This window comes from Bombus huntii, chromosome 14, assembly GCF_024542735.1.
Source record: "Bombus huntii isolate Logan2020A chromosome 14, iyBomHunt1.1, whole genome shotgun sequence".
NCBI lineage: Eukaryota > Metazoa > Arthropoda > Insecta > Hymenoptera > Apidae > Bombus > Bombus huntii.
In genome coordinates, this window is record NC_066251.1 from 8833785 (window position 1) to 8858387 (window position 24603).

Below are 24603 nucleotides of genomic sequence, written 5' to 3' on the forward strand. Positions count from 1 at the left end.
ATTTAATATCTATAGAAATAAAACTGAGAAAAGTAGATTCATGTTGGGAGAGACGAAGTAAAAAGACAGAATATCATATTACTTCCTGCGTCCATGCAGTAATATATTCTTAACAAGCAAAGTAAAGTAGCTTGTAATAATTCAAAGTTTCAGAGAGAATTAAGATTTTTCTTCGTAACACGATGCCCGATAAAAAGCACTACGTACCTATGGAAAGTTATAACTTTTTCGACCATGACACAATAAATGTGCAATACGAATATTAAAACAAACAGAAAGGAATCGCTAAATCTATGTGTACACTAAATATGGAACGTTATCGTCAACTGTCTTCTTATATCCGATATCGACCTATAATTTCCAACCCAGTGGTAGGAATATACTTAAACAAGAAGAAAACTATCTGAAATAAGTTCCAGTCAAACAAACACACTAAGCTCAAGCATGTACAATTAATATCGATTAAATCTAATATCGATTAATTTAAGAAACGAAGCAAACTAATTTTCGCAATGAACATTGTTAAGCGGAGAAAGCGTAGAAAATTTGATTTTAATTGACCGTAATGTAATAACGAAGAAAAAAGAGTATTAAAGCATCGTGTACGACCCAACTTATATCAACGGTAGATTATTTTCTAATTGCGTAATAGTCTTAATGCGTAGTTACTCCTATTACAGAAAAACTATACTACGCGCATGTACGTGACGTATCTAAATACAATCATTCATGCAGGTGTGAACATCATTATATATCAGGGTGTGCATTCACAAACGTGCTCGATAGAAGATCACGTGTTCACTAGGTCAGTAGGTGCGGCCTGGTCTTCATCAATCATTATGCGATCTTCCTATCGATCTTCAACTATGCGCTACGATTTCCGCTTTGGCAAATCACATTACCGAAACGTTAATACTACTTCATCCTGTCTATATGTTAGACGATTAGAATTTAAAATTTCACGCTTCACTGCCTTTGTTCCTGAAGAATTTGACGGAAGAATTTTTAGATATTAATTTTATTGAGGAAAAATTTGTTACATTGATTTTTTCGTGTTTTTGTCTATTCTTTCTATATTTTATTTCAATCCTTCGTTATGGTTTTCTCTAATTTTTTTCTTCTTTTTAATTTCAATTTAGTTTCGCATTTTCTAACATCACTCGGGTTTCGCTTTGAGAAGTTAAATTACCAGAAGCATTGCTAATTAACGCGATTATGTATCCGGACCGTGGGTGTACGATTGTACCGGTCATTCACGATGATTACCGGGTCAAGTAGACTAATTGATGCATATCATGTTCGCTGTTGCAACCCTTCTTCGACTTCACTCGGCATGCTACATATTCGTGACATTATACACAAGTCCGCGATGTCTTCATTTGTGACTCATTATTCCCGCCACCCATTCATTGTTTTTAAATATTCTTGATATTCGCTGTAGGAGAAGTTCTTCATTGTTTCTTGGAAGACTATTTTACTATCTTATACGTTATTTGCACGCAACACGGAGACAAATTTTATATTACTTGCAATTTGGGTTCTTTTAAGACGTTATGGCTCTCTGCGATTCACACGAATTGGATATATTTCAAGAACACGGTGAACGATCACGGCACATAAACAGATAAAATGGAAAATGAGAGCTAAAGCCAGCACTAATTCGGGGATACTGAAATAATTCGAATTTTATTTGACAGTCCCAAACCCTTCAGTTTCGAAACTTAGAGAGAAATTCAAACATCTCTCATTCGAATCAAGTGGGTTCATGCTTTTAATCTTACGAATTTCCATAGAAAGTGAACTCAAACGTACTCGTAGTCTCCGCCAGGATTCGGGGAAGGATTGATCATCCAATCGACCCACTTGTAAAACTGGTAAATGCCACAAATTAGACTTCCGATTGCGCCAATTACAGTGAGCCACGTTTCCTAAACAGTTGTACATTTTTATACAAACTTTTACTCTCGTCTTCGACCAGTTAATGGATTATACTTCGCCTTTCACTTACTCACGAGATATATATAGTCTTTGTCCATCACCAGAAGTATGATATCTGACGAATGCACGAACATGTAGCCTGTAATAAAGGTAGGTACTAAAACCCCGAAAATTGGAACCTCGAGATATGGCTCCAATGGTCGCAAGTACACTACGGTACCTATTATGCAGGCAGACTATAAAAGTAAAAGGCTTTTACTGATAGAAACGAGCCTTCGAATTTTCATTGTATTTTCATTTTAACCAAACATTGTAAAATTTTTATTTAAAATCGTACCATGGCCAATGTTCTCCAAATCAGCAACTTCTTTTCGAGAACCAATGCGTTTATTGTGAAGTTGTTAATATGCACCGGTACGTTGCCCATTCTTCTCGAGAATTATTCTTCTATCGAAATCATGATATTTACAGAACCTTCCGATCGATAATAAATTTACGACGATATTTTGTTTCAAAATATGTTCTCATCTAACGTGCCGGAAGTTTCAGCGCTCGAACAATCGACCTTTCTTTTTCGACCGAATCGCGCGATGCAAATCGAAGCATGTGACTGACGAACATATTTTAAGTTTAAATTTATTCATTTTGAATGAAACATAATTTATGTGTTGATAGAAAATATTTATTCGTTAACTGTCGTTCTACGTTTCAACATTCCTAGAAGAACCATTTCCAGGAGATTGTTCCATTTTTTTATATTCTGTATAGCCTATATAAGCGGTTTCGCAAAATAGTATGATGAAATTACCTGAAAAGTACGAAATTCTACAGATTTTCCCACCGATAGTGGTAAGGAAAATTGCGAAAAGAATATATACCCATTAACAGCAAGCCAATTTTTAATTCGTTTTGTGGAATGTCGGTCCTCGTGTAATTTTCGTGATTTGACCTCACCAGAGCTGCTGTGCCACCTATGAAATGGAATATCGCTCCGAGCGAAAAAAAGGTGAATTCCTATAAATAAATATAGGAAAAGATAAACGAGAAAAGATCACGCGAGACGTTATATATTCGTTGAGAAATAAATTCACGTCTAATATCGGATTCTGTGTCTAATTACATCTTGAGCTTATTACTTAGAATTCTAAATATTTTACTTCCTCAAATTTCCGTAATTCAATTACGTTATTAGGAAAGTTTACGTTGTTAAGAAAGCTCATGTGTAACTAACTGGTAATCTGCGAGGTTTTTCAAAAACGTGAGTCATTGCGATGGAAAAATAGATGATAAAGTACGTGGACGCGTCGATGCAGTAAATGACCCATAACCATCTTGGTGTCGTGAATTCCTTGCGGTTTAACAGCTCGTGGATGCAAACACCAGCTATGATCTAAACGGCCAAGAAAATGTAATTTCGATTTCGATTTGTATTCGCAATTTCTTCGATAAAAAGTAGTATTACCATTTCGTGTACTTTCAAAAGAAAACTGAAGTCTTTGAAAAGTCTAGGTATTTGAGTAAGAGGCATGTTTATTAAATCATAGAATAAACTAATCATTGGACGCTTTAAAATTCGATGAAAGTAATCGATCTTAATATCGAGATATGTATTGAATTGTCTGCGAATAATTTTTCTCCGGATAAGTTACTTTATTCATATTATCAAACCGTGGACGTATATTGTAGAACTTTCGAAAGTTGTTCCTTTAATCTCTTTCGTTGGATAGAATTCTTTTCTTAAATTTGTAAAGAATATAAGTATATTTACGAGAAAAGATTTGAAACAACTGATTTGGAAAATTCGTTAAAATAGATATATTAAATTGTCGTATAAATGATGAAACGAAATTACTGACAAGATTGTAGCAACATTATATAAAAATTAAAGACTGTTTTCTACATTTTACTATCTATAATATAGACAGGTATCATATAGATTGTATATGCAGTAGTACATCTTGTCGATAATTCAAGTACAAAGTTGTAATTATAATTGTAATTATAAAAAATGTAATATAATTTTTAATTTAACAACGATTTACTTTAACTTTAACCCTCTTCCTTTCTTAGATAAATTATTTTGACATTATGCAGATGACAGACATATACTGAACTTTTATTTCAAACGTAGGTGGATTTGTTTATCTTTCTGTTATGACATCGTTTGGAAAAAAATGTGGCGAGATTACTATTCTATATGTTACGTGAAACGTGACTTTATTCTAAATATTCATCGTGGCTTTTTGCAAAATGTAGAACGCTTAATATTAGATCGACGAGATACGCTGCACCCTCGATAACGCACAACGATCCAACAGCTAGGCCGACCTAAAAAAATTTTTATTCTGTGTCAATACAATGACAAGGTACATTGAAACACTTAGATAAAATAAATAATATCTATTGTGTAAAATTACAATAAAGAATCGATGAAGACAGAGATGTTTTATAAAGTTCATCGTTGTTTAATTAATAGTTAGTAATTAGATTATTAAAGATTACCTGTCGTTCCTGGACAATCGTATCGAATTTATTTTCTGATTGATATCCGTGCCAATAATGGAGTGCTGTGCCACCTACAGCGATGAACATGAAGGTTCCAACGAAGTTCATTATAATTTCCTAAAAGTCAATATTTTTCATTAATGTCAAACAATTTCATATCTTCCGATAATTATTATTTATAGATCTTAATCTGAATTATTTATAGATCCCGCGTCTAATAGATTTTTGTTCTAAAATAAATAACCTAAGTATAAAGTTGTAATCGGAGCGAAAATGATCTTACAACAAGTGTCTTTTTGTGAGACGAGTTGCCAAAGCAATAAGCAATTAGAACAACGCTGGTGTATATGAAAAATCCCACTAAAACTCCAGACGCAACGATTTCTGCGTCCGGATTTTTGTCTTCGTTCAAGTTCCATGTTCCTCCAACACCCAGGAATTCCCCTTGGTATCCTGTTCGATACAGGATCAGGATTATAAGATTAATAACCTGAAAGGACAATCAACAGCCTAAACAAGACATATATACCTTAACAAATAAAATAGTTCTATATCTAAGATCGATTTGACTTGCAACAATAAATTACAATTCGTGAAGATCTGTTTAATAGAACGTGATACATATTTGAAAATTGTAATGTCCTCGTGTATAAAAATAACGGAATTTCTTAGTTCTTCGATATTTTAGTCTCTTTTTATTAGCTACTCATAAGGAATTAACTCTAGTAAAAGAATAGTACTCTGATGCCACGATACCGTAATATGGTATCGCTTTACAAATATCCTTATCGTACATCGATAACTGAAATGAATCATACAATTATGTACAAATGTTTCTTGAATGAGTCTAGTTACAATGATTTATCAACGTAGGAACCTAACATTAATTGATGGACCAGGCATTATTAATCAGATTCGACACGCAATTGATATGACTTAAACGTCTGTGAAATTGCCGCAATTTTTTCATAAATAAGAATCAACTCTACAATGACAATGCGACATCCATTAATCGTGATTTTGCAATAGTACTATTGTTGCAAGGCACCTTTAGGTGAAAAATATTTCCATTGTTGCACGAAACGAGGACGTTTCATCCAATTGACGTAATTTTGTCCTAAAAGTTATATCGAAAGTGTATTATACTGTCCATATTTTGTCGTAACTTTAATAAATTGTAAACCAAATGGAGAATTTCAATTTTGTGCACGCGCGAAAGAATGAATAAAAAATCACAAAATTTTGATCGGTATATCATCTTAATTATTCGTCACACAACTTCATTTTTAGAATCACAGTTTCACTATCCGTTTTATGTTTCCGAATTATTGACTCGGCACGCTTCACCTTGATATAAATATGCATATAATAAAATATAATTAGATAATAAAGAGAACGATAAAAGAGTTCTCCTCACCAGTTTAAGCACTTTTATCGCTATACCCGCAATAGTTTCTAAAGACACCATGATTACTTTTTCTATATGAACTCTTCACGCTTGGGACAGGTGAACTAATTGAAATAAAAGCGTGCTGGTTGTTTTCGACGCGGTACCAAGCCCTCTTTATCTAATCAGATGATACAGCGTACGTCGACAGAGGGATAAGACCAGTAGAAAACGAACGATAATATACCTCGAAATATAACGTTCATTGTTATTTTATTTTCTTAATGCTTGTTTTCATACGATTAATTCAATAAAATTATCATGAAACGTTATTATATTCTTATCACTGACCATTTTTTTTAAATGCCATTGACCTAATTATCTTAAAAGTCCTCCACTGCACATAATTACAAAATTGACTTGAATAGAACTTGGTTTTCAAAATTCAATTTTACCTGAAGAAACAGTGTAAAGATATACCGTAAAATATGTAAATCATTATGCGAATGTACTTTCTAAAAAGAAATTAATGACTAGACGTTAATTAGCATTCACCATCGTATCAAGCTTGAAATTTACAAATTTTCAGTTCTGATTTATATAGTCTTTCGTTGAGTCTTTTACGAATAATATTATTAAATATTTCTAATGTCCAATATTTATTTTAGATGCTGGGCTTAGCTATCACCCCGGAGCAAATCGCGGAAATGGAGGCTCACGTGAACGATATAGATTTTAAAGCTGCTGCAGAGGAAGAGAAAGCCACCAGACATGATGTAATGGCTCACGTTCACATTTTTGGAAACCAATGTCCAAAAGCTGCTCCAATAATCCATTTAGGTGCAACTAGTTGCTACGTTGGTGACAACACGGTAATATTAATATCATTTCCTGTAATGAATACGCATCATGCATGTGAAATACCCTATTCATGGTAGTTGTATTGATTTTCGAAGGATTTAATAATTATTCGTCAAGGTTTCAACATTCTTCTGCCGAAATTGGCGAACATATTGTCCCGTCTCGCGAAGTTCGCCATGGAACATCGGTATTTGCCGACTTTGGGATTCACTCATCTTCAACCAGCACAACTTACGACCGTTGGTAAACGAGCTACGCTGTGGCTTCATGATCTTCTGATGGATGAGAGAACTCTTTGCCGAGCTAGAGACGATTTGAAGTTTCGCGGAGTGAAAGGCACAACTGGCACTCAAGCTTCGTTCCTTCAATTATTTAATGGTGAGTGTGTATCTTAAATAATTGCAAAAACTATAATTATTATATAATATAATATATATTTAAAAATATTCCACTTTCGTCTTTGGTTCGTTTCCACAGGTGATGATAAGAAAGTTAAGCAGTTAGATCAACTGGTAACTAAAATGGCTGGTTTCGATAAACACTATCTTGTAACAGGACAAACATACAGCAGAAAAGTCGACGTGGAATGCTTAAATGCTCTAAGTTCTTTAGGTTCTACTGTCCACAAGGTCAATAAACTACCTTCTCTAAAAAAAGAAATAAGCTGTCCATTATTTATTTGGTAAAAATCCAAATGAAATTATTGAATGAAGCAAATAGGAAAATAGTAATAAAATAAAAACATAATGCGAGACTTCCTTTGAAGATTTGCTTTATTAGTTTCTGTTCCACAGATCTGTAGTGATATTCGATTACTGGCGAACATGAAAGAAGTCGAGGAACCGTTCGAGAGCACTCAAATTGGATCAAGTGCAATGCCATACAAAAGAAACCCAATGCGTTCAGAGAGGTGTTGTAGTATAGCAAGACACTTGATGACTTTGGTCAATAATGCTCTACAAACAGCAGCCAATCAATGGATGGAAAGAACGCTCGATGATTCTGCTAATCGAAGAATTACTTTGTCCGAGGCGTTCTTGTCAGCGGATGTGCTCCTAATGACTCTTCAAAATATTACGGAAGGCATGATCGTTTACCCCAAAGTTATCGCCAGCCATATCGCACAAGAATTGCCTTTTATGACTGCGGAAAATATAATAATGGCTATGGTAAAAGCAGGAGGCGATAGACAAGTAAGATTTATGTTATTGTACACTCATAACAGAAACAAAATTGTATTTTATATGAAAACATTTACCTTTCTACGCTTAGGAAATCTGACTTTAGTAGAGTTCTAAAACAAGAACCCACAAGAAAAAAAGAATATTTTTTTAAAAACATTTTCTTTAATCCAATAAATTAATATTTCTTTTCCGTGACAGGTTTGCCACGAGAAAATAAGAGTGCTGTCTCAAGAAGCTGGTGCACAGGTGAAGCAACACGGCAAAAACAACGATCTAGTGGACAGGATCAAGAAAGATCCATATTTTGCCCCGATCCTTAATCAATTGGATAATCTTTTGGATCCGCGTACGTTCGTTGGTAGAGCACCTCAACAGGTTATCGAATTTTTAGAAGAAGAAGTCAATCCTGTGCTTGAGAATTACAAAGGGATTTTAGGCGAAAAGGTGGAACTCAATATTTGATCCAACAAAAATAGGATTTTTTATTCTCTAAGGAAGGAAGTGATCTTTTATAAATGTTTTATAAAAAGTTTTGTCAAATGTTGTCTGTTATTTTTACGTGTGTTAGTATTGTAAACTTTACAGAGATTAGAACTGAATAAAACAGAAGAAACATAAAGTGCACTGTTTCGCAGCTACGCGCGCGCTTTTTCCACGTTCAACGTTTTTCTCTCGTTAAGAAAACCCGATTTTGCTTCTGAGACTCGAATGAAAAATTAGAAACTTCTCGCCAACGTAACTGCTGTGATAGCAAGTGAAGATGGAGTAGACAAATCAAAGAAATACGAGGAAATACAGACTTTTTAAAAGAAATGCTAATTTTCATATTTACATTTAAATGGAAGAAATATGACAGAATAAGAGATAGAAAGATAAAGTTGCGAAGACAGGTGAAGAGAATAGGTACAGTAGAGTATAAAAAGAAAGGCAGAAATATAGAGACCGATCGTTTATTGTAAACAGATAGTTGAAACATAGTGAATAACAGTTGCTTAATCACCGATTCACTTTTCCAATCTACATTTAAGAATCTTAATAAAATGTACATTTCTTTCTCTTCAGATAACATATCTGAAAGGATACTAGATGCAGGTGATTAAAGTCGACTAAGCAACTGTTATACTTTACAAGAGAGGCTAAAAGTAGCTTTACCCTGAAACGGGACATAATTGGCTGTTTTAATCGCAAAATATAGAGCGAAAAGGTGTAGCAGAGTGGAAAGTACAACATTGGTAACGTGTATATTACATAGCTTGGATTTCGCATAAACAACTATAGCACTTGAGAATCACAGCATTAGGAGAATTACGCACTGTTCTCTCGTATATAGCTTTTTTTACTTTATGATAGATCCAGGTAACGATAGGTGGGAAGACTAGACTAGAAGTGAGAGAAGACAAGAGGAAACGCAGTTTCCTGATCGAAAGTGACACGGCCTGTGCACTTTCGCTTTTACGCGTTCATTTTTCTTTTGTCATGCTTTTGTAAAATACTTAGATTATTCTTTCAACTTGTGAAATTCAGCTATGTGTAAGCTTAAGCACGAAGTTCACTGTAGTTTCTCAGACAGATAAAATACAGAGAAATGTAGATAAAAGTAAATGAAAGAAGAGAGAAGTGGAAGAAAGGGAAAGCTTGAAAAAGTGAAAATTTGATAGAGAAAGGTTTAAATATAGGAAAGTAGAGGGTAGAAATTGAAAAGATGAAATTGAAGAATAGAAGAAAGCAGAATAAAGAATTGGAAAGTGACAGAAAAGAAAAGTGAGATAAAAGTAGAGTTTTTTTTTAAAAATGGAAAAAGACAAGAGAATTTTATTCGATTTTTCGTATAAACAGTAGGATTGTTAAATTTGTAAGAAAATTTATAGTTTGGGGTAAAGAAAAGTTTGAAGAAAAGAAAACAGAAGAAACCAAAAGAAGTTGTATAAGTATAGTAAACAGATAAATAGACGAAAAATAGGCAGACCGAAAGTTTCAAGAGATATTTACAAAATTGAAAAAAATGTAGAGAAGAAAACAGAATTCAGAAAAGAAAAAAAAGGTATCGAATATACAATAAACAGAGAAAATACAAAATACGATTTTGTGAAAAGTTCAAGCTGATACTGAAAAAATAACGACATAGAAGAAGAGAAAGGATAAAACTAATATTTCCAAAGAGTGACAAGAAGAGAAAGTAGTTAAACTTTTAAATAGAAAAAAAAAGAAATATGGTGAAGTATAATAGTATTCAATATAAGAAAATAATTTCAGAAAGAGGAGAAAAGACAGAAGAAACTGAGAAGACAATGCTGGAAGCTGATAAAACTTACAAAGATATGGAATTGAAAAAGAAATTAAATAACATGTAATAAAAATAGAATATGTCACAAACTTAATAGATCAGTGTAGAAAACAAAAGGAAGAATATAATTAGGAAAACAATTTTTATATTAGAGTACAACGAAATAAGATAAAAAAAAAGTAAAGGTATACAGAAAGAACAGAGCAGAATGAGGCTACAAGGATAGAATATAAATAACTTTAAGACAATATGATTACAGAAGGAGATAAAATAGATAAAAATAGCGATAGTACGAAAATAGATATATTTTACAAAAATAAATCATCAGAGAAATTGGAGAAAAATAAAGTAGCACCTAGGAAACATGGTAAAGTGCTATAATGTATTAAATTTCAGGTACTTTAGTATTCTCGAGTTCACGTAAAAAGGGATAAAATTACTAACTGAAATACAGTGGAAATAGTACAGTAGGGAAACAGAAAAGAGATATGAAAATTGAAGAGAAAGACCGTCATTAAAAGAGAAAAATTTCAAAGAGAGCAGGGACTAGTTATAATAACCTACTATTTATAATTGCAGCATTGTAGGAGAAAGTAAAATATATACGAGAAGAGATATGCGAGGCAAGATAGATTTGAGACAGAAAACAAGAAGAAGTAGCTTTATCTATATCGTAAGAAATAGATGGAAAGCAATTTATGGCAAGATCAACAAATTTTGACATTGTAATACTGACAGGTACTTGAGAAAAGTGTGAAAATAAAGATAGAATAGTCTGGTAAAGAAAGAAAGAAAGAAATTACAAATTTAGAGCAGTAGCATTCTAGAGAAAAGAGACAAAAACAGAATCACGAAGAAAATGAAACGGAAGTAATAGAGTATCAGATCGTAGCGTCAGAATAGAAAGATCGTTTCTACAGAAGAGAAGAGAAGAGTGTTAATTAAAGTGAGAAACAGAGTGTGCAATTCAAAAAGAAATTCGTATCAAAGAATAGGATAGAGATAGTAGACAAAGCGAAAAGAAGTTCAAGAAAAGGCGAAGATAAGAAATAGAAGAAAAAGATACAGAAGAAATGAATGTCGAAGATAGTGTACCGATTGAGTTTGTCAGCCTCGCAATTTTAATGATCCGTGCCAATGCGATTTAAATGTTTAAAGTAGGAGATCAGTAAAATTGCGAGACCTCGAAAAGTAGAGACGTAGAGAAGAAGCTATCACAGAGCGTTAAGTTCGTGGAGAAGATTAAAACCGCTCTGATTGAACGTTTCCCAATTAGGAACGCCGTCAAATCCAAAATTTCATCATTTAGAAAAGCGTAACGTATTCAAACTTTTAGTTCCAATTCATCAAATTTATCATCCAATTCATCTACGAGTCTCGATTTTATACTTTTTAGTATCAGATCGATTTCAAATTCTTCCAAAGATATTAATAATTAACTTCGGAGTATTTCAATTTATCTGCTGATTGTCGAAGCAGCGTCTTTTGGATGAACAGTTCCACGTCGTCGTTGTAATCTGCCACTGATTTGCCAGAAATTTGGTTCAGTTTCGTCTTGACTGGATTCATATCGATAATTCCGAACTTTTCAAATTGTCTACTTCAGGAAACGATTGTCGTTTCGTGGTTGAATTATCTGAATTCTGGTCGATTATTTTTTGGCTATTCGGTATCCGGAGAACGTGACGCCATCCGATATTTTTCCTGCATCGACGAAAACAGCGAGATGATCTCCAGCTTCGACGTCCAATAAGATCAAATTAGCACCACCTCCTGCACCAGTGCTGACCACGGGTCTCCAGCTATCGGAATTATTCAGTTTCTTTTTCAGAGTGAGCCGAAGGTCGGTGCTGCCATATCCGGCGAAGCTGAACTGATACAAGCCCGGGCAATGGGTGATGAAAACTCCTGTTTGGGCGACGTAACCCACGCCTTTGTCGACCAATGTCTCGGCGAATACGACTTTGGCATGCTAATGGATGAGATAATATTTCAAGAATTACTATCCTTAAACGTTATTACATTTTATAAACATTGTGAATAATTCGCGACAGCTTTTAATTTTTCGTTCAAATTGCTATAACTCAAGTATAAATGTTGACACAGTGATAAGTTGACAAGTGTATATTGGTACAAGTTATTACGTAAATTAGAAACTGCGAAATTTCATTTTAATTTAGACGAATGTTGTTTCAACATTCCATTGAAGTTCTCCAAATAGTTCAGTTAATTCTGCTGTCATTTAAAATTCTACGAAAGCTTCTATATTTATTGCGTTGAAATATCGGGACCGTATTTTTATTTGAAACTCGTTTAAAAATTAGACTCACATCGACAGAAGCCTGGGTAGTCGAGAAAGCAACAACACCAGCACAATCAGCAGCTGTTCCTATTTTTAACGAGCCGACGGTCGTGATACCGGAAGTTGGTGGATCCGGTATGGCTGCCTCCGTCAGGATGGAGACTGCTAGGAACATCACCAACCACACCACCCTACAACAGAATTTTTTATAAAATTATAAGTGTTCACATTAACGTCGCGACCCAATTACATTTTATTTTCCATATCCATGAACAGCTTGCAGACTAATGACAATACTTCACCGTGTTTCAATGCATTCAATGCAATTATAGATAATTATTTATGACTCACCAAGGAGGGGGATATATGATATGTAATATAGTAATGGCTAACAATAAGTATGAGATAGGAATTGCGACCAAGACAAACCAAAGAAATGGGAACTTTCGTAGTTCGTAACAAATCCAGTAAAAATGTTATCTATTTATGACTCACTCGTTATAACAAATGCAATACCGCATAACGTTGATAATAATAAAAACTCGAAGGTAAAAGAAAATAAGTAGACTAAGAAATCATTGTTTGTTAAAAAAAATACGAATTAATTATTTCAATGTAGTGAAAGGATCTATTTAATTGATAAAACGTATCTTAGTGACTCATCATAGCTAATTGCTATGTATAATGATGTAGACTATTAAAATTTTCCATTGATTATCCAGTTACATAAACTAGATTAGACATAGAGTCATTAAAGGAGAGATCAAACAAAATCGAAAAAATTAGTATCTTTGAACATTGACATCTTCGAATCTCGTCAAATTATTCGCAATATTTCATGAAAACTTTCAAGTTGAAAAGAAAGGGAAGCTGAAAAGTAATTATGGAAGTCGCGCGCTAATATCGTTACAGTTGAAAAATAAACCAACGATTCGTTCTTGCGTAAGAGTTCAAGTGGGCGTTCGAGGATTTTTATAATTTCGTCTCGTTTATTTTCTTTTTTTTTTGTTTCGTTTGGCTCGCATTAAATAACCAACCTGACCATTCTCGGCAAAGTTCAACCCGATTTGTGACTTTCACTGCTCACGGCTACTTCTCCGCTCGCTTCACCTTTTTCACCTTCTTCATTTTTCTTTTTTTATTCTTATTTCACTTGATCATTCCCTATCTCCGACTGCTTTCGTTTTCGGGCGTACCGGTTTCGGTTATCTCTTTAGTGAAATCGTTACTTTTTGCCTTGCACCAGATATTATTCCCAGCGAAATTCTGAGAACTCATATTTGGAGCAAACAAAGTTGAATGGGATTTATTAGACTCTTGATATTAAATAATATCAGAGACAAAAGCAACGTCCGTAGAATGTTAATCAGGTCAGAATTTTTTAAGCGCACAATTTATTTAGGTAGTTTCTATTAGAATTATAATGGAGCGTGGGAAATAGAATATTGTGATGTTAGCGTATAGTAATTTTGTATAGTGGTGATTTATTAAATCGAGCGGAAAATTTACTACAGCTTCTGGTCTCGCTCTATTAATCGCATAACTCGTGCGACGAAAGTAAAAAGAAGCATTCATTTTGTCAAGCGCAATCTACCACGCCAATCGCATTGAACTTTCTATTTTGTATCGAGAGAAAGTCGTGTTTTGCAGCTTCGTTATATCAACATTATCTTTAATTCTCTTTTATTCTACCGTTTCTTGTTTGATTTTCAATAGTCTGGACTGCTCCAAATATTCATCATTTAAATATTCATTATCCTACATTTAAGCACTAAATTAAACCAACATTATTATCTTCGTTTAATCTTTCGTCCAACTAAAGACACCTGTATTTTTGTCATTACCATAGACGTATAATGTCTCAGACTATTTGGTAATTTCTTTCAATAAATTATTAAGTCACTGTATTATAGAAGTGAATTCAATATTAAATATTTATTATTAAGGCTCCTTTTTCCAAAATTCCTAAAATATAAATTCAGTCTTCTCTCGGATACAAATGTCTATAGCTGTGGTTTAATTAGTAACATTTTAACTTTGTTAAGTTACCGAGATCACAAGACTAACAAACATGATAATTGTACGATTCTTTAAGAATAATGTTTCGTATTAATTATTATGCAAAGAAAAACAACACGTTATCTAAGTTATCATAATTGGAAAGTAATGCTGGAGTATTTCTCAATTAGCTCGAACACGTTAATAATAAGTCTAGATAAAGGATAAAAATAAACTACATGGTTTAGAGCGTACACAACGATCGCAATGCACTTTTAACCCCTGAATCGCATTTACTTGTGCAAGATAAAATCAGAAATCCTTTCACTTTCACGGGCTTCAAGGCGAGGATCTCACGTGCGACACGTTTCTGTCGCCCACGTTAACCGGAATAACAATAAACGAGACAATTCGTGACTTCATGATATATTTTAACAACTACGCTAATACATTGCATCTATAAGAATCGTATGAATCCAGAGAAATCAATTCACACAACTCAACCTTTATAAGAGATTTAATTAATGATCTGTTTATTAACAATCTATATGTATAAATAATTTAATAATATATTCCATATTAAGTTTATATGAAAAGACAATTTGTTCGTGCATATTGAATTCTCTGACTCAATTTTGCCCATTTTATGAAAATATATTATACCAGACTATTGTTACGTGATTATCGATATTACGTTACGGAATTTTATTGCAGTTCGCAGAAACGATTTCGATCAATTCTTTACGTAGAAACCATTTAGGTGTTTACGTATTTGGGAACACGATGATTGAACAATACCTACAGCTGTAAACTTGTGCGAATAATTGAGGAGATAATTACTTGGGTATTGAAATTTTGCTACAGAAGAATTTTTTTCAGATACTATTTTATACTCTTGTTCTAGGTCGCTAATATTTTACATAATTTTATAGGTGAACTACTTTATTATTTCTTATTATTACTTCTTTTTTCTCTCAAGTTCTCTATAGAACGTTTAAATGCTGCAACGTTTAAATGTAACAATTGCAATGCAATGCAATGCAATACGAAGACTTATGATTTATGTAAATCTTGAAATCGTGTTAGGACATAATGTTGCTCATCTTATGTAACGGATCTGCACACATCATAATATAATATGCAACGTGATCCATTTATAACGGAGTATAAATTAAAGAGATAATGTATGTACGGCTGAATGCGGAATGATCTGCTTGACGTACTTCACTCATCTTGTGTCAGTGTTCATTCCAATAAACGAAAACGAAAAATATTAACAATCATCTCATTAGTTAAAAGGTTGAAATGCGACTTCGACGCATAAAATCAAATACGCTAACGACATGTAAATTATTCTTATTTCTAGAGTAAGGTATATTTATCGTCATTATTGTCGTCTTATTGCATTATAACTTTGATAAACTATTTTTTTAAAGACAGTCGGGACTATTCGAATCTTTATATTAAATTAAAAATGCTATATATCGACTACAAATGGATATTATATATGAATAAGTACTTAAATATTGAAATACATTTTTAAACTTGTGATTGCTCTTAAATTAAATATTCAAGCAACTCAAAAGAATGATTCTTGGCTTAAATTTTGAAATATTCCAAATTTAAGTAACAGCATTAAATACTAAGATTTATCATTTAAAACAACAGATTTATTATAGAACAGTTAAAGGAATATCAAACTAAAAATTACAAGAATTTTATCGCATCGAAAAATTAGCTTCTTCAAAGTCCCTTTTAAGTTTTCTCAATAAATCCTTCGTCATCGGTATACTAGTATAATATAAAAAAAAAAGAAAAAAAGGTATATTAATCAACATATTCAAATTCTGCAACTACAAATTTACTATCCAGTTATTCGATCAATTAGAAATAGAATTGCATAAATAACTGAATATAAATTATTCAGAAATCATCCACGTTGCTAATCGATCAAAAATATCAACAAAATTTTAATTTAATAAATATACAATATTAAGGAAATAGAAGCGGTTTAAAAAGCGAGCACTTAAAGGGACTCACATGATGGTAGAAAGTGGTGTGGCAGTGGCGAACGTCCTCAATCGTGCTGGGCAACGCAGCTGTTCGATGTTCCAGGTAAGTTGAACCAGGTGAAGTCGACGTACGCCTTTATATTACCTTGGAGCCCGGACAGTTTGGTCTTGACGCCACCTCCAATATCTGTGCTCTCACGTCTCGTTCCTTTCTTTTCCTCGTGTCAAGTGCTTCGATCTTAAGTCCCCACCTCTCTCTTTCTCACTCTCTGCTAACTTCAGTTAGGGACAACCGAGCGTAGATAGTAACAATCGGATTACTGGAAGGCTGGTTTGGCAAGCTTTCCGATACGAAGTTAAGTAGACCTGGAGATGGAAATCTGGCGTTTATTACTATGGTGTTAGCCTTAATTAAAAAAAATATTAAATAATACAAAGAGAGAAATATTAGAAAATTAGAAATGCTAAAATTTTTAGTTCGTTTTAATTTCCACGCTTTTTTTTTAAATCAAGTGTAATATCAGTATTTTTTAATATTTACATACGCCTATTATCACAGTAATTATATTATTATAAAAATTATTGGACTGCAGTATACAATGGATGACATTTGATACAAAAAAAGTGCATAGTTATTCGACCAGTCTTGGATTCAAACTGGTGTACATAATCAATAAGTAAATTTCTTCTTCGGTCGACCGTGTTCCTGGGCTTGCAAGCGATATTTCAATTTAGAGGTAACGTTTGTTTAGTATGCATTATCTCAATTATGCACAAGATTCGTTGCTCATTCTTAATTACTTAGAAAATTCTATAGGCAAACTGAACGCGAATAGAAATGAATTTTCTCTTCTGACATACAGTAACGTCCTTTGAATTCCAGCAATTCGCTCACTTCCTCGACGCCATTGTAAATCGGTACTTCAATTCCGTGAACATCGGTTATTCAATCCCATTCTTGTATGTGCGCCTATGCAATTAGCGAATAATTTATTCCATACCACTGGACAGCTAGTCTTGAAACATTTTCCTATTTAAAATCGTATGGAAATTTATGCAAGAATTGGCGTGGCTAATCTTCCATCAGAATAAAGTTCCAGCGCCCACGATATATCGATTTCTGTGTGTCATTAAAAATAACTTTCACTTTGGCTTTCGGTTCGCGTTATTTGGTTTATTAGTTAGGTATTCCTTTCAAACTACGTATTCCTCGGTTCCACGTTGCGTATACTGGTTCTACACGTTTTTGAAAGTACTCCCGATTCTTGAAAACAACCTGGTCGCGATCATTATCGCCTTCAAACATATGATACGTATAATCTTACTACATTCTATGACAGAAATTAATAAATTCCTCAATTCTCGAAGTCTTAACACATGTAGAATATAACGTGGAATATAGAAATACAGGAATTTATAACCACGTTACTTATAACCACATAACTTTCCTTTTTTTTTTTTTTTTTAATAAATTGCTTTAATTCTAACAAATGTTACCAAAGAACTGCAGTTATACTGTTAAAGTTTTACAGAAATAAGAATAAAATTATAAATTCTCGACATAGCGAAGTGATCAAGCATTGGTCATGCTAATTCATTAATATTACGTGGTTGACAAATATGTCGAAAGAATATTATACTTCGCCATATCTCGTCAAACAACTGCTCTTTCTCTGAGAGAATGTGCAAGTTTTGCGCAATCCATGAATTACATAGAAAGGACCCGAAAGCATGAAGTTATGATTATGGTGATCACGTAGCTAGTAGCTCATATGGGAGCTCGTTGTTAAAGGAAATTCTACAAATTATAAGCATTTCGTGCTCTCCTTCTTCCTTTTCAAAAACTTTCTTTCTTTTGTTCTCCATAACGACATTTTTGTTATATAACAAACACGCTATCTGACACCCACTAATCACTACTATTACGTAAATATAATTTACTAAGAATTTGAATTCGACGAAATAGAAGAAATTAATAAACGAAAACATTCTCTGTGGAGAAAGGCGAATATTTTTTTGCATTTTTTAAACAATTGTATCACAAATAAGGAATAAAACGAAATTAATGTGTTTGTATGCCGCGTTACCCACTTATGAGGCCGATGGAAATGTATCAGTGGGTCACTTGAGATAGAGTTTACTTCCACTGACCTCCATTTTCATTCCTCCTCCTCCACGAACTCTCCATTTCTTTTTATGGGAAATGGGACATCTTTAAAGTTACAAAGATCGACTCGAATATCAATCTCTGAAGAGAACAATATTACATTCGTATAATTCGCTCGCGCATGATACGATAATTATTTAACTACTTACAAATATGTATAATTGCCTTAAAATTATATTTCAGTTATTTTATACTTTCAATTTCTCAACCGCACAATAAATGGTAGAATTTTACACATCAGAATCATCGCACAATTCTCGCTATTCTCTCTGATTAATTGTGGAGAAAAATAGATCGATAGATATAATCGTGTATATCACAAGATATTTCCATCGTGGTTGATTTCTCTCATAAACTGGAAATTTGATGTTGATCTGGCCATTAAACACTGAAAAGGCGAATCGGTATAAGTGGTGAAAATCATGCAACCAGGTGTGATCGTAGTTCATCATCGCGTCAATTGCGGTTAACGCAGAGAAACTGGATTTTATGGCCACATTCTTTTTTCATTTAGCAAACTGCTTTCTATACTAACGAGTCATCTATTGAAACTATCAATTAGAGTCACACGTTGAACTTTGTGAACGAATTAAGCCACTTCTGCCATGACTACTGCCCTCCCACGTTCCTTAAAAGACTTTCCTAATTTAATCAAAGAGAAAGAGAAAGGATAATCCGGCATAGAATTCATTATTATCTATCTACTCAATGCCCTTCGTCGAGTATGAATTATGGCTGTCTGTTTGACATAATTTTCCATCTACCTAGGTTATAGGATACAGTGTTGCTGCGCTTAATTATTGCAAATATTTCATCATCAAGGATTATCACGTCTGATTTTTTACAAGTGTGTAATAAGATCATGGCAAGACTATCGATTGCAAAAGTAATTAGCTACGAAGAATGTAAATAATATGATAATTCAATTCATTTAAAAGTTGTCATATAACTAATTTTTATGGAAAATTTTATTCGAAAGGTCACTGTGAACGTTTTCATTTTTAAGTGGAAGGTGACCACACCTCTCGTATATGAAACAAACGAAAGTTTAGCCTCAGGCCATATCAACAAATGACAAACGCGTTCTTTTTCTTATTTAATAACGTAATGAATTAGAATATAGGTGCAACGATAGTTAAAAGATAAAAGGAAAGTAGATCCGGAAAATGGTTGGATCCAGGAAAAATTTAGTTTGAAATTATTTTCTATCATATTTTGTACAATTATCATATTTATTCTAAGTTCGTAATATTACATTAGACAACCACGATAAAATGGCACGATTATCGAAGCTCCGATTTAAGTGTGCAAGACAGATGATAAAAAGAAATTCTTATCGACGCAGAGAAACGATCGTTGATCGTTCAAGGATTTTTGTCGTAATATACCCTTAACTTCTAGTACAATAGTAACAAGCGACAAATAAATAATAATTGCATCGGGAAGAAGCGGAAAAATAGTAAATAGAGATAGGAACGAGATGAACACAGAATCAAGGCAAGCTTAAGCAGTGCGCAAAGAATATTCAAAATTAACTTCCCTGTATTAAACAGGAAGCACGAAAAATCCGGAAAAGAAAGTGAAGGAATTCAAGGGATACGTCAATTATGCAAATCGCATTATCGATATCTAAAATATATATATATACAAATATAAATCGTCAATGACACAATTATAAAAAAAGAAAAAAATTTTGATCAAAGCAACAGGTCAACGACGATCAACAGAAACGATAATATCAATTGATTGGAAATATCTCTTCGTCATTTTTTTCGAACCAATTTTTTGCTTCGTTAGTTTGATTTTCACATTTTTCTTTCGTCTTATTTAAACAAAATTTCTTTTCTGTAACTTTTTAAACTTTTTCCATATCTTCTTCTTTTTAAAGGTAATTCGTCGTTATTTACAAATTTGGAAGAGTAGGGCACGTTATATACAATAATTCGTCTTGGACATGGAATCGCACACATTATCGACTTCTTTCGCGCGATTCGAATCGGCGAGTGCAGCTTGACTTTCACTCTGGACAGTGTGCTTTCGCATCGCGGCACCTCGATCGCCTTGGATCTTTCTTCCTCCTTGTCTCCATTCTCGTTACCTCGGGAAAAGCATTCTCTTATGCTCGTTTCACGTCTTTCAGTTTAAAAAGAAACTGAGCGTATACCGTTACTACGTTATAATTAAATGTTACCTCACATGCTCTGTATGCTTTGCCACATAACTTGAACGTTCAACCATTAAAATAATATTTTTAAACTTCGTGTTATTACTTTAGTGTGACTAATATTCTACAAATAATGCTGAAAGTGTGTACACTGATAATTGCAATCTACGATGCTCTATAAAATAATTGTTGTTGTATAAAACGTAATAGAAATCTAGAATTACATCAGAAGATTAATAAATATATAACGATAAAATTCAAACATAGCAAATTAATCTAAGATTATATAAAAAATTTTACAAAATTCATAGAATTATCTTCTTTCAGAAACTTTTATAATAAGAACTCTCTGCGTTCAAATTTCCATCTCCAGTTTTTCAAAAAGGAAGGTGTCACGAGAAGTCCGCGGTATGCGAGATCCATAAGACCTCCCCATCAACAGTGAACCATCTAAACTAACAAGTTATTGTCTTGACAAGCGGGGCCCATACTAGGCCAGTTGCAAGCACCCGCGCCATTGTCAAAGGTTAAATGGACGGGGCAGTTGAATGTGTGAAGCGTGAACTTCTTCTTCCACTCGTCCCAATGGCAGGCATAGAACTTGTTGCAGAAGTTAGGGTGTCTGAACAGACCTGGTCTGGCGCAATTGGTAGCTCCATCGATGATTTCTTCCGATACACTATCCTCATACTCTCCAGAACGATCGATTGGACCATCGATAGAATCGTCGGTAGGACTATTGACAGAACCATCGATAGGACCAATGACAGAATGATCCACAGTGGAAGCTAAACCTTTACCACCTCCAATCGAGTTGATAGGAGATCCAACGTTGCTCAGACTCTTTCCAGATCTGAAATTGGCAGTTAATCCATGACTTGAAAGGCCCGAAGTGCGACCTCCTACTCCCACGGAAGGAGTAACGCTTGGTAAGTACGTGGACGATGGCTTTTCTTGAACTTGAATGCTCGTAGCTCCTAGAGCTTTCGAAAGTTCATTATAGATCTTAACTGGTTGTTTCGAAGACGATTCGTAGTTGGTCACTTGGTAATCTTGATCTTCGTAGGATCCTTCCTTCTCAAGATCTACATAAATCTCCGACTCGTCATAATTAGACAAGTCCACTTTGCCCTTTGACGAGTTGATCAACTTGGAGCCAGGACCTCTGAGATTAGCGAAAGGATCTCCTCTGCAGGTACACTCTGCTCCTAATTTTCCAAGGAGAAGAGGGTGCAGATCGCTCCACTTCACGATCACTTTAGGTTTACCTACGGCTGTAGACTTCGCAGTGGTCTGATACGTGATACCTGAAGATGGTTTCGAGTATCCTCCGGAGTAAGTCGTTACTGTGAGAGGTGACTGTGTTCTAGGAACCGAGGATGGTGTCGATGAATCATAACCCTGTTTGAACTTCGTCTGGGACTGGTAGTAATCGACTCCTGCTGCGGATCCTGTTGTGTAAACGTCGTATTGGCTTGGAACATATTTCGTGGTGCCTCTGTTGTAATTGGTAACGAGCTTTCCGACTTCATCTCTGGGAATTGCTATGTTCGTAGGCGATCCTTTGTAGCCGGGACCTGATCCTATGCCCGATGGAGCAGTGGTGTACGATTTGACAGATGCTGGTGTGAATTCTTGTTGATAAGTGACACCAGGTAATGGGAATGGCTTTCTGTAAGTTACTCCAATGGCTGGCGAAATAGATTCGCCAGGTATGTACTGAGTCTGAAATTGAAATATTTTTTTAGTAAATATTGATAATTAGTAATCAGTGATTTAGTATAATTATTCTTAAAATCTCACCTGTGGTTTCGGTGACTCTGAGATTCCAGACGGTGTCACATGTTCAAACACGTTCTTCGAAGTTGTAAAGTATCCAGAACCAGATGATGGAGTAGTAGGTCCATAATCATACTAAAAAATTCCATCCGTAGAATTACAATAAATCATACAACAAGAGAATTGCATTTTTATGTACGAAAATTGTAAAGAATCATACCTGTGGTTCTCCAGAAGGATACTTCGATGTTATTTTAAATACAGTCGTTGGTGTCGTGCTAGAAACGTAACCTCGATCTCCGAATATACCAGGTTGAGAAGTCTTTGTTCCAAAACCAAACTGAGGTTTGGTCTGAATGCTAAATTTATCTTGACTTATAGTTACAGGCAATGGCGTCGACGATATGACAGTCTGGTATCCGGTATCGATCACTGGGTGAATAGTAGAGATGGTAACTGGGACTTTAGCCGCTTCAAAGACAGTCGTCTTGTAATTTTCCAATGGACCAGTGGTATAAAGCACAGGTGTTCCAGTTGGAGATGGTGCACGCGTAAAGCCACTTGGTTTCTGATACGTATTCACAACTGCGGGTGAACTGGTGAATCCGGCCTCATCGAATTTTGGTGTATTATGCACTTCAACCTTCAAGAACGGCGTTGGAGTAGTTCCACTAAAGATGCCACTCTCTGTCGAAGAAATAGGCAAATTCTTCGTCACTCCTGTATCAAATGGAATGCTAGGTGTGGGATAGGAATATCCAGTGCCCTTCGAAGGTTTCTGACTGAAGCCTGGACCATAAGTTGAGAATGTTCCTGAATAAGTCTTGGCACTGCTTTCGGTAGATGATTTTGGATATCCTGCCACGTTGCCTTCGAAAGCTTTGGCGCCAATATGGTCAGGATTAGGTGGGGGGTTAGTTTTTCCAGTGCTAATTACGTAACTACCACCAGCACCTAAAGTAGCAGTGGTAAAGCCTGTCTTGGTAGGTCCAGTCTTAGTGAAGCCACTAGGTAGCGATACACCGGGAATACCTTTGCTTCCTGGAATGAGAGTATCTGGCAAAATATTGCCGCCAATTGGTCTATAGTCTGGAATATCATTTTCTGTATATTTGGTGGTCACATCGCCATTGTTAAATCTAATGGTACCACGTCCTCCGTTGTCATGGTATTCGTTAGTTTTGTAGCCGGTGACATAAGTCGATGGTGTGGTTCCAATCTTAGTTCCAAATGGAGATCCTGGGGTAACAGCTCCTGGATGCGTTGAAAAACCTGAACCAATGACTGTTCCTGGCACAATAGATCCCCCAATAGACACACCAGGAGCTGTTTGTCCTGTAAGAATTATTCCAGGACTCGATTGGCCCTTTATAATAGTTCCAGGTGAGGGTGTTCCAGTTACTACGACACCAGGTGAAGGTGTTCCAGTTACTATGACACCAGGTGAAGGTGTTCCGTAAACTGTCGTTCCAGAACTGACTGAACCTGGGAATACGGTCTTGACTCCGCCACTAATTACATAGCCAGGTGAACTTAGACCAGTCTTCGTATATCCTGGATGGCTTCCTCCACTTATTATGGTGCCTTGGTCAGAAGAACCTGTGAAGATTGCGCCAGGGGTAGCTCCATGGGTAATGAGCGTCCCTGGAGTGGAATCTCCAGTGATGATCGATCCTTGAATACCGTGTCCTGTCACGATAGCACCCGTACCTGTTGTCACTGTATAGCCACCAGCGGGTGTGACGCCTCCATGATACGTAACGCCTCCAATGGAAGGTACGTGGCTTCCAAAAGTAACATTCAAGCTTCCAGGGAATCCAGTTGTACCTTGGTAAACATTTGTTCCAGAAGTAGCTCCGTGGCTTGAAACATAGTCGTCTGTTACCAGAGTCTGACCACCTGATGGTTGAGAAGACCCATAACACAGGTTCGTGAGACAGGTTGGTTTCTCAGGTTTCTCCACGATAATAGGCCCAGCTATAAGTTAAATGAAAATAAATTATATACATATTTTAATTTCGT

At 34.9% G+C, this 24603-nt stretch overlaps 4 protein-coding genes across 17 annotated transcripts in view; 1 reads left to right on the plus strand and 3 right to left on the minus strand.

Annotated features, from left to right (window-relative positions):
- The window catches only part of LOC126873062 (adenylosuccinate lyase), a 25392-nt gene extending 15831 nt beyond the window's left edge, over nucleotides 1-9561 (plus strand). Inside the window, exons 2-6 of the mRNA XM_050633550.1 lie at nucleotides 6499-6702; nucleotides 6787-7069; nucleotides 7169-7320; nucleotides 7486-7884; nucleotides 8074-9561. Coding sequence (XP_050489507.1) covers nucleotides 6499-6702; nucleotides 6787-7069; nucleotides 7169-7320; nucleotides 7486-7884; nucleotides 8074-8337 — 1302 coding nt within the window. The 3' untranslated portion in view covers nucleotides 8338-9561. The remainder of the gene's footprint in view (nucleotides 1-6498; nucleotides 6703-6786; nucleotides 7070-7168; nucleotides 7321-7485; nucleotides 7885-8073) is intronic.
- Nucleotides 3739-6492, minus strand: LOC126873075 (protein snakeskin). Its single transcript, XM_050633574.1, has 4 exons — nucleotides 5861-6492; nucleotides 4727-4933; nucleotides 4441-4560; nucleotides 3739-4266 (listed from the first exon to the last, which is right to left on the minus strand). Exons 1-4 carry the CDS (start codon nucleotides 5909-5911, stop codon nucleotides 4156-4158), a joined length of 489 nt encoding a protein of 162 aa, XP_050489531.1. The 5' UTR covers nucleotides 5912-6492; the 3' UTR covers nucleotides 3739-4155.
- On the minus strand, nucleotides 8333-16663 carry LOC126873074 (uncharacterized). 2 transcript variants are annotated; one of them, XM_050633573.1, is made up of 3 exons: nucleotides 16500-16663; nucleotides 12490-12652; nucleotides 8333-12131 (listed from the first exon to the last, which is right to left on the minus strand). In XM_050633573.1, coding segments are annotated over exons 1-3 (486 nt in total). In that variant the 5' UTR covers nucleotides 16502-16663; the 3' UTR covers nucleotides 8333-11810. The 2 variants fall into 2 exon arrangements, with proteins under 2 accessions (XP_050489530.1, XP_050489529.1); XM_050633572.1 differs by lacking the exon at nucleotides 16500-16663 and adding an exon at nucleotides 12712-12860.
- A 3188-nt stretch (nucleotides 16664-19851) lies between these two features.
- Nucleotides 19852-24603, minus strand: part of LOC126873051 (mucin-19-like) — a 47214-nt gene continuing 42462 nt past the window's right edge. For all 13 annotated transcript variants that reach the window (XM_050633518.1, XM_050633517.1, XM_050633514.1 and 10 more), the window contains 3 exons: nucleotides 22802-24558; nucleotides 22606-22716; nucleotides 19852-22527 (listed from right to left, as the gene is read on the minus strand). In XM_050633518.1, the coding sequence (XP_050489475.1) occupies nucleotides 21253-22527; nucleotides 22606-22716; nucleotides 22802-24558 (3143 nt within the window). In that variant the 3' untranslated portion in view covers nucleotides 19852-21252. The remainder of the gene's footprint in view (nucleotides 22528-22605; nucleotides 22717-22801; nucleotides 24559-24603) is intronic.